A 13,516-nucleotide genomic window follows, 5' to 3' on the forward strand; every position below is an offset into this window, starting at 1 on the left:
CTAAATAGGCATGCCCCTTCATCCCTGTCTAATCTTCTTAAACCTTATATTCCATCCAATGCTCTCTGCTCTCAGAATACAATACTACTACATAATTTCCTAGTTTCTTCTTAAAAAGAATCATAAAACGAGTGCTTATTTAATAACTGTAGCAACTAACACTTTCTCCATGTATGCTTATAATTAGGACCAAATTGCACTACATAATTTTTAGAAAAAATACCAGTTTATCTTTAGGGAAATTATGATGAAAGTTTCCAGGAAATTAGCTGGAAACTATTGGACTTGTAAAATAAAGTGTTATCAATTAACCTATAAGCAAATACTGTAAGCAAAGATGACACAGATACTTGAACTGTCATTGTTGTATTAAAATGATTTTAATTTATTGCATTTTGTGCCAACATATAAAATGGTTTCTTTAAACCATTACTTGTACATAATTGCATAAGACTTGGTGGAACATAAAACAAAGTTTGTTTACAATTTAAAAGACAATACAAACTGCCTATTTTATATCTATAAAAGCTGTATTGACACACGTTACACGTATTATCTCTAAGCCTAAAACCACAGATCTATTTACAAAATGTCCCATCTACACTTGATATTCATATTCAACTACAAACAGTGTCCTCACTTAACAAGTGTGCCCATAATGTCAGGTTCACACACACACACACACACACACACACACACACACACACACACACACACACACACACACACACACACACACACACACACACACACACACACACACACACACACACACACAGCATACAGGTGTGTAGTCTCAATTTTTACACTCTGGTTGAGGGTGACTCTAAAACTTCTGCAGACCAGTGACTGATATATGTACCTGCAGAACTACACCATCGTCCTATGAATCAAAAGTAAATACAGAACAATTCAGATTTAGAAGCGTAATGCTTGTTTTTTGTTATTGCTAAAGTTATGCACCCACACTTTTCAGAATTTATTCACCAAATATTTACCAAAGAGACATTGACCAAAAAGTAGACATATTGATGTGTGTATGATGATGTAAGGTTCTGTATATGCTACAGCATTAAAAACAATACATGTACACAATAAATCTGCACAACTGTACACATACATGTTTGGATTAAAGCTTCCATCGTAACAAAACTAAACGCTTTGTTTCCATGTGGATATCGTAAACAATGCACGTTCTGGTGCAAGTTAATGTACAGTGACTCGACTCCTACTGGTCACATCCAACAGAATGTTTAGTGTAGACATCTATGACAAAACAGCACATGTGCATGAATTAATGCATGTTCAAAAATCACCAAACCATACACAAATAAAAACTAAACATCCATGGTAGACACACACACACACACACACACATACACACACACACATACACACAAAAACGAATAAATGAAAGGTACCCTACTGGATAATCTGACTTAATGCATAAACCACGCTAAAACTGTTTAATATGCGCCTCATGAGATTCCTCTAAAATTCTTTCATTTGTAGTTATTAGTCTGTCTCTGCATTTTCTGCATATGTCTGCCTTGTCAACATCACAGCGAATTCCTTCACATTTTAAAATTGCGTGCATTAGTGTAGCAGCAAATGAAATAATAATAATTAAACATTTTGGAAGTTCTTATTTGCTTTCTTGCCTATGTCTGTGCAGTAATTATGAAGCTACAGTCAGCAGCCTGTAGATGGATTTGTTTACCTTTAAAGAGAGCCGTTTAGCTGTTTCCCTCTGTTTCCAGACTTTATGCTAAGCTAAGCTAACTGCCCACAGCTACAGCTACATATTTAGCATACAAACCACGTACATGGTATGAATCTTTTCATTGAACTCTCAGCAAGGGGGCAAATAAGTGTATTCCCCAAAATGGCAAATTATTTCTTTAAGACTGTGCACTCACCATGCATAAAACACAACATTTTTCAAATTATTAAAATAAATGACATTTGTAAATCTTTTTATCTGAACCGTACCATTAAAAAAAATAAATTATCTGAGATAAAAACATACAGCTGATGTGTAAAACACAATCTATTTTAGTGCCTCTGACAACTAGAAACATGTTACACTGGTTCACGTTGTATAATATCGTTTACAAACATTGCATAATATAAATAAAATCCTAAGATCTATTAACTTTTTCATTAATACTTTACATTAGATTGTTTTGATTGATAGTTTATTAAGTAGTAGAGATGCCTGGTCTGAAATCTGTTTAAATTTCACATTTAAATTTCAGTTGCTTTTTTTTTTTTTACCTGTCAGACTTTCTAAAAGAGACTTGGTATCAAAAACATTTTTACATCATACATTGGCACATTTTGTTTGCAAGTAATCATTAAGGTTTATTCAATAAAGAGTTGTGAAGAGGATTTTTATCTGAACCCAATAGTGAATACCAAGTGACATAACCAATTGTTTTTTAGAGATAAAATTTTTTTAGAGATAAAATTCAGATTTCATTTCAGAATCTACACCAGGATGTTTTTTGGGCATTTTCTGGGAAACATGGCTATACAACCCCAGAACCTGGGACGTAGAGCATATCAAACAATCGTTGGATATGCTCTATGTCCCAGGGGAAGGTGAAGGTAGATCATTTAAAGTGACCATTGCTGAGCTCAGAGGCTGAGTATATACTGTATTACAGCCTGTCATTGAGTCCATTCAGTCTATATGATCCTGTCTAACTGTGAGGGATAATGAAGTCAAACAATCAGGTTTGGGATCATGATAATCTGCATTAAATCATTTATCTTCTGACTTTAATTTCTGTCAAGCTGTCTGCAGTAATGCTGACGAATAAATAAACCGATAAATCCCTGCCATATCAACAAGGATGAGTCAGTGATTTGACTATTGTTCTCATGATGCTCATAAACTGCAAATTGCACATATCCCCCCTGCCTTTTCACAGACGGTGTAACGTTAGACTTAGGGCACTAAAATAAGTGCAAACTACTGGTAAATCTATTTGATCCAATTGGTCTTTGTCCATTTTGGGGATTTATATTCATATTGACTCCCACCTCTGACTTTTCAATACAAAAATGAATTAATCTGAATGTTTCGCATGAACATAGGAAGATCCTCATCAAGCCTTTTCCAAGTATGAATTAATATCATTGCTAGTACTCTAATATTATTATTTGTGTGCTTCCAACCATACAATGAAATACTAAAAACAGACCAGGACAAAGACAGACATGATTAGATGAATAGATACATAAATAACATCAATAATCAATTATAGCTAATAAGAAAAATGATAAAGGGAAAAACATTCCTCTTTTACTAATGACCTGGAACAAAAGCAAAAGAACAGAACGATGATAAAACATGTCAGAAACGGGGACAGAAATGTTTGACAGCCTTCCATTTTCTTGGGTTTCTATTATGCATTTTGTTTTCTAACCCCACATTCTTTATTTATTTTATTGGTCCGTATTTGCTTTTGTAATATCCATTGTTACTCAGCTTTACTATCTGTTGTGACCACAGTTTGATCAAAAGGAAAGAACAGTGAAGGCTTTTAAGTCTTATTGCAATGATTACATTGTTTGAACAGTATGCTCCCCCCAGCTGTATATCCCAATAAAATAAGAATTTCAAACAAAAAAAGAAAGCCTTCCATTTTTCTAGGATATAACTCTTTGTGTATCCTAATGGTTAGAAGGTAACAGACACAGCTAGGTCTACATGAGTAGATGTCCCCTGGAAACACTGGAGTCGGAGCTCAACATGTGGTGGCAGGTGACTGGACGGGTGTGGGAGGATTTTCCGGGAACAATACAGAGAATGGAGAGGGTAGAGTCCGTGTGGGCGCTGTTAAAAGACCTTAAAAGGCCTTCAGGAGTAGATGGTGATGACCTCCCGTCCACCTCCACGAACCAAGAGGACCCGATTGAGACCCTCAGTGAGCACCTCAAGGAACTCCATGTCTGAGGGACAATCACAGTGAAGGAATCTAATTTTTTTTTTGTTATATACGTGACATGCATATGTAAAACCAAGCGATACGTTAATACAACATAGCAGTGGTTCCCAACCTTTTTTGTCTGAACCCCCCTCACAGCCCTGTCAGATGAACTCAAGTAACCCGACACATCATATGATCCAAACATGTTCATTTGACCTTTAAACTAGATGTTGTTTAACCCTATTAATTACATAAAAGTGGATATTTTTAAGATTTGTTTTTTCATTCTGTTGAAATGTCAGTGTTTAGCTGTTTGGTCAAGGTCAGTACGGTCTAGTCTGAATTCGTACTACAACCGCTGTGAGTGGTCAAAGCTGTACATTTCAACCATTTATCCATTACTTTTAGCCAATTATTTCAAGTGTTTATCCATAACTTTGATCTACCATAACCATTTATCCATTGCTTTTAACAATTTCAACTGTTCTTCCATTTAACATTTACCCTATGTCTTTTTACTCCACTACATTTATTTTAGTTGTTACTTTGCAGATTAATTAATTGCAGATTTTACATTAAAAAACACAGTGCAGTACATATATATATATATATAATTTACTGTATCAGCTACAAGGGCCTTTTCTCTGCAGAATGAATGCTTTTTACCTTTCAACACCTCTGCACTTCAACTGAAGCACACTTTTGAATGTAGCACCTTTTCCCGTTTGTTCTGCTTGCTGTTGCTATTGTTGCGTATAGTGGATACAATTCAAAAACTGGGGTCCAGATTGGTTCACACAGCCTGCTATAAATTTCTCAAGGTTATTTGGAGGTCAGATGACCTGACAGCACCACGTCCACCACAGATATCAGATGAAAAAAAGACCATCTTTGGTGCAAAGTTACGTTTGTTAAACAGCTCACAAACAGCTCAACCAGCTGACTTTCTGTTGAAGTAGCTGTTTCTATGGTGAAACTTTTCAAGAGCTCTGACGCTAAGTTATTAGAAAAATGATGCAGCATATTATGTTATTAACATTATTTACATTCTTCACTAAACCAGCTGATTTTACATTGTTAGACTGGAATCTAATTTATAACCATGAATTTAAAAAAAAATCTTTACACTATGTAATATAATGTATATTTTACCGATAATATCATTTAGAACATTTAGCTTATTACACAATATTAAGCGCAAACTGGACTATGTGTAATAGTGTAACTGACCAGTTGAATCTCCGCTGTGACTCTGTGTTTGGGATGAAGAAATTTTATTAACACAAATTTTGAACAGTCACTCAGTCAACTTTGGTTATGATATCAGATTGTTATAAACACATAATAAAACACAAACACAATCTGATCAGTCACCAGTGAGATGAGCAGCTGATCCCAGAGCTGTGGAGGAGAACTGATCAGTGGATGTTTGTCAGACGCTGCAGGCGAAAGTCTCTGATAGTCTTTCACGCTTTACGTTAGGTTATAAAACTGCTCAGATATTTGATAAAATGTAGGGGCAATGTAATCACAAACAGCGGGTGTCTATCCAAATAACACGATACATTCCCACTCTTGGTGTAGAAAGGGGGTTTAAAGACAAAACAGCAGGGTCGGAGCCCTTCCTTGTTGCTGAAATGCACGAGGTTAGCACTTTTCTTCAGTTGTTTTATTGTGTTTTGATTGTGTTCATGTTAAATGTTTTTATGCTGCATCGCTACAAAAAGAACTTCCTCTTGTGGCACAATAAGGATCTGAACTGAAGTGATCTAAATACATAAAGATAAATTAAATACAGCATGTAAGGTGTAGGATACAGTTTTCGTTGCCCACGCGGTTCTTTGGTGGTCCAGGCATGTTGAGCAGGACAAGTTTTGCCTCCTTGGACTTCTTCATGATAACCTCATTGAGCCGCATCGCTGTATGCATGCGCCTCACATCGATCTGGTTCCTGATGCAAGAAACATTAGGTCACACTGAGTTTCGTTTACAAATCAATCTCTCAGTACGTCTCGCTACAAAATGTTAATACTTACAGGCTCTCCCATTCCCTTAAGCAGTGTGTTTGGAGGAAAATAATGAAAATAATAATAAGTGAATTACAGGTAGGATATGTGCTCACATAGGAAACTGCATTTGCTGGTGGTTTAGGTTCAAAGTTTTGTTTGTCACGTGCGCAGGAACAACACATATCTCTTCAAACCCTGGAACATGGGTCGATATATACAAATATTTACCACTGAACCGCGTCCTTGTGTGAATGTCATGTGTCATGTCTCCTTCCTGTGCAGTATGCTGAGTTAAAGGAAACTGACAGGTGACTCACGGCTTCATGTTGAAGAGGTCTTTGCCCAGCTCTGGGTTCGCTGCTAAAAGGGTCTTCCCCTTGTCTGCACCCTTGTTGTCGGTCCAGGTGGCAGCGCCCCCTGCAGGCACAGCAGGGGATGTGGGGCTTGTGGGGCTGGTCGGTGTGGAGGCATTCTTACTGTGGATCAGCTGGACCTGTTTTGGGTCGGAGACAGCCACAGACTGAGAGAGGGACACCATGACATGACAGTGCGACAGGGTGAAAGAGAGGAAAGAGACACCTGTGAGTAAAGGTGAAACTCTGGAAGCCAGTGGGAAATCACTGGGCAGCCTCTGGGAAGAGTAAAACATTGCTGTGAGGGCTGCTTTTGTGATGAGGCGAAAATGTCTGTCACATAATAGTAAAAAAAAACGGTTGTGCCCAAGTTGGAGCAAAGAGAGACAGGTGTGGAGGGAACAAAGACAGAGGCACTGTAAATAAACTGGTTATTGCTTCGAGAAGAGCAGTACCTCCTCTTCTGGTTTTTCTGCCACGCTGGTTCCCTCCTCAGCACTGTGCTGGGAGCGCCACGTGGATGTGTTTTTACGTCGAATAGACCCACGGGATGAATCCGTAATGCTCTGGATCTGGATAGTTATAAAAGAAATAAAGAGATGGATAAAATAAAGGTTTAATTTGTAATTTCCCTGTGGAATTTATTCTGTCTTCCCTCAGATCAGTGACAACAAGTCCAGACAAAAAAACCTTATTATCATGAACCAATTTCCTGCTCCAGAGACAGAGTGATAATGACAACATGAAAATTAATATGTTCTTCAGTGGCCTGCGTTAAAACTAAAATCTCAGGTTTTTTGAAGCTTTTCTGGCTTACCTCCCTCTCCATCTCATTCTTGGTCAGATGCATTTGTTTGAGGATCTGTGATCGTTGTTCCATTATCAGTGTCTTCTCATAGGTGTAGGCTGAAATGTCACTGTCATGCTTCAAAGCGAAAAAACATTTTTCATGTGTAGTACAGGTGTCAAGTACTGAAACAGGTGTCATATAATAGTAGACAGGTTCTACAGATAAACAACTGGCTTTATCCCAGAAAAAAAACAAAATTTCCAAAGCAAAAATCCTCTCCTCAGATAATGTGTCAGACAGTGTGTCTCTTACCATCTCCACCACTTCTACCTCAGCATCGATGCGCAGGTGATAGAGGAAGGTGATGAGGTCTTTCTTCATCTGGATACTATTATCATCCATCTGAGCTACAGTGAAAATGCGCATCTTGCACTTCCTCCACACCTTCGGAACAAAACAGGAGCACTCAGAGATAATGAACAAAATGTTCTCGTTGTCCTTTTTAACTTGTGTTCATGATTTACGAAGAGTTTCCTCGGACGAAGTTGTATCAAACCTTCTCAAACGTGAAAAATATGAAAGAGTCTTGTTTCCAACCTTATGTTGACGCAGCAGGAAAGGCAGGAGCATCAGCATGCCTCCGTCGTGGACAATCCACCACACATCTATGTGGCCTTCAGTGAAGCGCTCTCCGTTGGACGGGTAGCTGGAGATGTTCTTAGGAACCAGCAGGGCCAGACTGGCCACAGTTGTCTCTCTAACCACCTCTGCAAAAGGATGGAAGAGATGGATTTGTTATAAAATATGAAGAAGGGCCTGGGAAAGCATTACCCCACTTCTTTTAATCAATTTGTTTAATTCATCACATTAAACAGGAAAGGAGAAATGAGTAAGATAAACATCTTACAGTCAAATTTAAAAGGCAGTTTTTGCCTGGTTCTTCTATAAATAGACCACTTTTAGCCATACATGCTCAACAATCCTCAATAATCAAAACCAGGCTACTCACACAAACCTAACATTCATTAACTAACATCTCTAAGATATCCATTGTTCCACCCATGACTGAAGACTTACCAATAAAGTTCCTAAATTGCTGGTGGTACTCGGGCTGTTTCCAGTTACGGGGCCAGCTGACCATCACAGTGTTGTGCTTCAGACCTCCCAGTCCTCCAACCTGGATCAGGTGGGACGTCCCATCTCGCAGGTTGGAGGAGATGACCACCTGAGAGAAACCCTTCACCTTCTCTGTCTCCATCAACTTACGTAAAGACTGCAGAGACACAGACAGGGGAAGACAGCTCTTACTCAGCCTGTCATTAAATAATTGGTAATTAAGGCAATATGCTTTCTGTGGTACACAAGTAGAGGAGTGTGTGTTGGAGATTAATTAACACTGGACGGACCTGGTCTGCCCTCTGGGCCTCAGTATAGTTGTCTAGGAAGGTTCCTTGAACTGCGGTACCAACGATGGTCAGACCCTTCCCTGCTTTCAGCTGATTGGTCAGAGACAGCAGACGAGGCTGCTCCACGTTCTGCTCGCCATCCACACTCACCAGAACCAGGATCTGAGGTCTGACAAAAAAGTAACAAAGCAGCAGGACAGTGAAACAAGACAAGCAAAAAAAACCAAAAAAAAACACACATGAATGCCACCTGGTCATTAACCATTTTAATATTATAACTCAAAACAAGCATCTCAAAATGTAAGCTTAAAACCCAACTGAAATCATATTCAGTCACCCCCTTCTGTAATCAAAAATATGTCAACATATTTTTTAAATTTGCCAGTAATAGTGTTTAATATTAAAAGAAGGAAAAAATAGGTCTTTAGGGAAATGCTCCTTTTCATCTCAGCTGGCTGGAGGGCCGTTTCAGCGTGTATTGCCAGCTGTAGCCTACATGTCAGTCTGTTGTTAGCTGTGATTTTGAAGAGTTAGGACCACACCTGCATCTAAATGGACCAAAATGAAATTTGCCTGTGTGTTTACGTGCTTTTTGATGTGCTGCAGCCAAGCAGCTAAATAGCTATCAGGCTTGCAAACTGATGTTTCCCCAGTGAGTGTTTGTTTGGTCGCTCGTTCGAAAAGCTAAGGTGCAGGACAAGATGTGTTCATGTTAATAAGTTAGATAAGACGGCGAGTTTGGCGGGAAATCTAATCTGGATTGTTGTTTGTCAAAGTCTGCTGTGTGGCTCAGTGTGACCATCTGCCCTGCCTATGATACACCACTGGTGCTGTTTCATGCAAAGTTTGACCGGCTATATCAAAATTACTTTATACAAATGAATGCAAAACTACAGGGCACCGTCATGAAACCAAAAAATATAAAATACAAGTTTCTCCCTTTTGGTTTCTGATTTTTTTTTCTCAAATGACAACACAGGACAAGTCATTAACAGAGCAGATATGAGTGTTGTAGCAGCCAAAAATAAACAATTAAATTTCAGTTGGACTGTGACTGTTTAAAAGTTGAAGATGGAGCTGACTGACCTCCAGTTCTTTGTGTGTGGCGGTCCCTCCTCCACCCTCATGAGAGCGAAGCGGGCAGCGCTCAGCGAGATGCCGCGTATCCCATCACCCCACTCCTTCTCCGCTCTGTTACACAACACATTAACGCTTTAGCCCATGATGTATGTGCCTACTGTATGCATTGCAATGTATAAATATATGCTTATCAAAAATTTGAAATGAAAGCGTGCCCAATCCATCACTGTCATAAAATTAAACAATAGCCACTGGCAGAAAAATTGAATTTGCTGAAAAAACTGTCAAGGACAAAAAGGGTGACAACTCAAGTTGGATTCTGCAACACTATCTTATCCTTGCTTCTGGTCCTAAGCTGTCATGATGATTACTTACCCACAGAACTCAATGTATTTGTAGATGCAGGTGGCGATGCCCATGGCGACTATGGCGTAATACCAGGAACAGATGAACATGAGCGACAGGCACAAACTCATACCCAGGAAAGACAGAGCCCTGTGGGGGACAGGACGTCACAAGTATGGTCTAATTGGGAATTTCTGCCAGCCTCACACCGCTGGCTAAGACACAGCAATGACCACAGCTTGCAAATGGGAAGATGTACATATAGTGTACTGCTGCTGAGGTAAGGCCAGACAGACAGGTGGATGGAGGGGAAGACAGACAGACAGACAGACAGAGACAGACAGTCTTCAGCTGCCCATGGTGATTCAGCTGCACACAGCACCGGTATCATCAACAAACTTAGTCTCACAGGTTCCTGCTGTTCCTAAGACTGATGCTGCACATTATCAACTGTGAAAAGACAGTATGTCTTTCGGCAGAGTTAAAGACTGAAAACTTTAACTCTTTAAAAAAACTTACTAATATTTTGGTATTATTTAGTAAAACTTTAACCCTCAAAATCTCAGTTTTTCTGCTAAATCAGGACTCCGTGGTTGTGGTTTAATCAGATTTGACTGACAGTGACCAAGCAACCCACCAACTTTCATCAGATTTTTATTCAAATGTTGCTAAATCTTGATTTCTCTCATGTTAAATAACCAAAACGGTTCTGACTTTGGCAGAAAATAGTGTTTTAATGTAGGATTCTATCGCTCATAGTAAGGAGCTGACTGAGAAGGTATGTTTTCAGGGTTTTTAATTAGTGGTTCTCCATTTTGTTTATCTCATATGCACATGCACAAAGACACACACACACAAGTGCATGTGGTTGCCTGTGATTTCACACTATTACAATAATCTACAGGTGAAGATAGTGCAGCAATGTGCCAGTATGGCAGTGAAACAGAAAACTGCAAGCTGGTAAACATGGATGTAAACTATGCAGGATTTCAAATACTTTTTAAGAAATCAGCCTTGCAGTTAGGTAGGAAATGAATATAACATATTTGTTAGACTTCAAGGATACTCATCAGAGCATGTTTAAATGGCATACACTGTATGTATGGAAAGTCTTTTAACACTGACACACAAACTGACCAGTGGTAAAACTTAAAGCGTGGCCTCCAGTTAGGCGTCCTCAGCAAAGTCTGCAGGGCACAGGCAAGATTGACAAACATGTAGCACATCAAGAAGAACCTGAAGAAAGACGGACAGAAGAAGGGAGAGAGAAAGACATTGAAGAGAAAAAAGACAGAGAGAAGTAAGACAGTGAGAGGGCTCTTCCCACAACAGTGGGTTGTATTCAGCAGTGAACATACTTACATGGAGAGGATGGGTGCGACTGCATCCAGGGAGGCGATGATGATGCCAATCTCACAGATGCTAGCGGTGAGCAGGAGGGCCCAGGTGGGCTCCCCGTTGGCTTTGCCATGCCCGAATACCTGCAGCAACACGGGAGGATAAAATCATATGAAACTTAACGGTAATCATTTATGTTTTTGACTCTGTGTCATGCATACAAATATGCCCAGCCGCGTGGACGAACAAGACAAATTCAACAACATTTACAAATCACTGATAAAACATGTACTGTATTATAATTAAGAAAACTGAATGAAAAGTAATTAATGAATCCATGTTGTCTTCTTTTTCTGACTTTTGAGACAAAGTTAGAAAAACTTCAACCCATATAAACTGAACAAACATTTAAATTTTTGATCATCCCTACACCAGAATACAGTGTATCAGTGTTTTGTCGAATCCTTTCAAGGAAAACTGACTCTTGAAAATTATGAAAGTAAACTTGTCCTACTTTCCTCTTATCCCAAATTACACAACTCATTTCTGAGTCTGACAGTCTTAATGGCCAGAAGAAGAATACCAGTTCTCAACTGTAAAAATAAAGATATCTGGCTTTTAGATACGCAGATAAGATGCAAGATATGAGTGTTAATATGCAAATTTGTTCTTAATGTTGGTTTTTGCCAAGATACTTTAAAAGCATTTTTCTTCAAACTTGAATAAAAGCTTAGTTTTAAGGGAGTCAACATTACAACATAATTTATTCCTGTAAATACACACATATTAGCCACCAAGTAATGTGATGTACTCCACATAAACATATTTAAGTTATTCTATCCTCTGCCATTTAATAATAATGTTTGTTTATGCAGCTTGCGGCTACTGCATTTACACAAACCTCCACATAAATTCTGGTGCAGTTGTCTGACCCTGATAAAACACTTTTCTGCTTTTATGACAGAGATGAAATTGAATGCTACTGAGCATATGGACTCACCCTAAGAAATGGGATGATGCCGTCCCTTGAGATGGCCTGTAGGAGACGCGGAGCTCCCGTCAGACTCTGAAGCCCGGCTCCGCAGGTGGAAAAGAAGGAGCCAAAGACAATGACCCATGGCGATGGCCATGCCAGTGTACCAATCACCAGGTTACCGCTGACCCCCTCACCAAACCTGTAGAGAGAGAGGTGAAGATAAAGCAACTCAAAGCTGTTATAGCACACACTGACATGGTCAACAGTCATTCCAGCACATAATGTAACTTCTACATATCATGTTCAGTGTTGACAAAAAGTGGCCTAGACTAGTTGCCCAGATTTTAATTTTCATTAAGGAGAACTATAATGAAATGGTTTTTTTCTACAAATCCTTTTGGATAAATGTTAAATGTTAAAAGTCTTAATTTTTATGAACGGACGGAAACTTTTACAAGAAACAGGAAGTATAAAGTTGCAGTGGACTCGGTGAGTTAAACTGTGGGCTACAACTTGAACCCTGTTTTTTAGTGTATATTTGTTTACATTTTGGAAAATGATGTATGCCGAATTTGCTATTAACAGTAACTATTTGCCATGTATCATTTAATGTACGGATAGCTATCATTGGATCACTTTGATACTGAAGAAAAGTTAAAAACCTGATGATTCTCAGGCAAGCTCTGGAGTTATGAGGAGGTTCTTTTTACTATGATTTCCAAGCGGGTTTATGGATGTTTATTTGCGATGGACATCTGAGATAATGATATCCTCGTGAAGTGTAAGTCACACTGAATCTGTAAATAAGTGCATCATGTTGTAGTTTTTTAGATGGTGGTGATGATGTGAAGGGGATGAAGGAGACACCGTCTTGATTGCATATAAAGGTTTATTACAAAGAAGTGCAACGTCAAATCAAGCCTCTGCAGATCTGCTTGTGAGAGGGTTTGAAGCCAATGAACAAGTCTGAAAATCAGCCTTGACCCCCGACTCTTGAATAAGGCTGTTTTTTTCCTAAAAACTGTCACTAACATATGGTTTCGGTCACAAAGCATTGACTTCCTTTTCCAAACTGTGAGGAACCCTCTGAGGACCTTTGACCTAGGGCCTCTATGGAAACACAGCTCTACATTTGTAAACATACACCTCAATGTTTTCACTGAAATTTTTTTGACATAATTAAAAGATTTATGTAGGATTTATGTGCTGCAGCTAGCGAAGTAAGCTAACATTAACTGCAAGATTTGGTTAAAAACCGCTGTCACCAGCTGATTTTGTTAT

At 38.9% G+C, this 13,516-nt stretch overlaps 1 protein-coding gene across 1 annotated transcript in view; it reads right to left on the bottom strand.

The window, feature by feature from the left end:
• Positions 1–792: 792 nt before the first annotated feature.
• Positions 793–13,516, bottom strand: part of slc12a5b (solute carrier family 12 member 5b) — a 46,254-nt gene continuing 33,530 nt past the window's right edge. The window contains exons 12-26 of the mRNA XM_040152823.1: positions 12,260–12,434; positions 11,284–11,402; positions 11,059–11,157; positions 9,952–10,071; positions 9,583–9,687; positions 8,497–8,665; positions 8,168–8,363; positions 7,688–7,857; positions 7,403–7,534; positions 7,118–7,225; positions 6,756–6,872; positions 6,265–6,467; positions 5,975–5,989; positions 5,756–5,889; positions 793–3,960 (exon numbers count right to left, since the gene is read on the bottom strand). Coding sequence (XP_040008757.1) covers positions 3,869–3,960; positions 5,756–5,889; positions 5,975–5,989; positions 6,265–6,467; positions 6,756–6,872; positions 7,118–7,225; positions 7,403–7,534; positions 7,688–7,857; positions 8,168–8,363; positions 8,497–8,665; positions 9,583–9,687; positions 9,952–10,071; positions 11,059–11,157; positions 11,284–11,402; positions 12,260–12,434 — 1,954 coding nt within the window. The 3' untranslated portion in view covers positions 793–3,868. The remainder of the gene's footprint in view (positions 3,961–5,755; positions 5,890–5,974; positions 5,990–6,264; positions 6,468–6,755; positions 6,873–7,117; positions 7,226–7,402; positions 7,535–7,687; positions 7,858–8,167; positions 8,364–8,496; positions 8,666–9,582; positions 9,688–9,951; positions 10,072–11,058; positions 11,158–11,283; positions 11,403–12,259; positions 12,435–13,516) is intronic.

This window comes from Xiphias gladius, chromosome 18 (assembly GCF_016859285.1).
Source record: "Xiphias gladius isolate SHS-SW01 ecotype Sanya breed wild chromosome 18, ASM1685928v1, whole genome shotgun sequence".
Classification (NCBI taxonomy): domain Eukaryota; kingdom Metazoa; phylum Chordata; class Actinopteri; order Istiophoriformes; family Xiphiidae; genus Xiphias; species Xiphias gladius.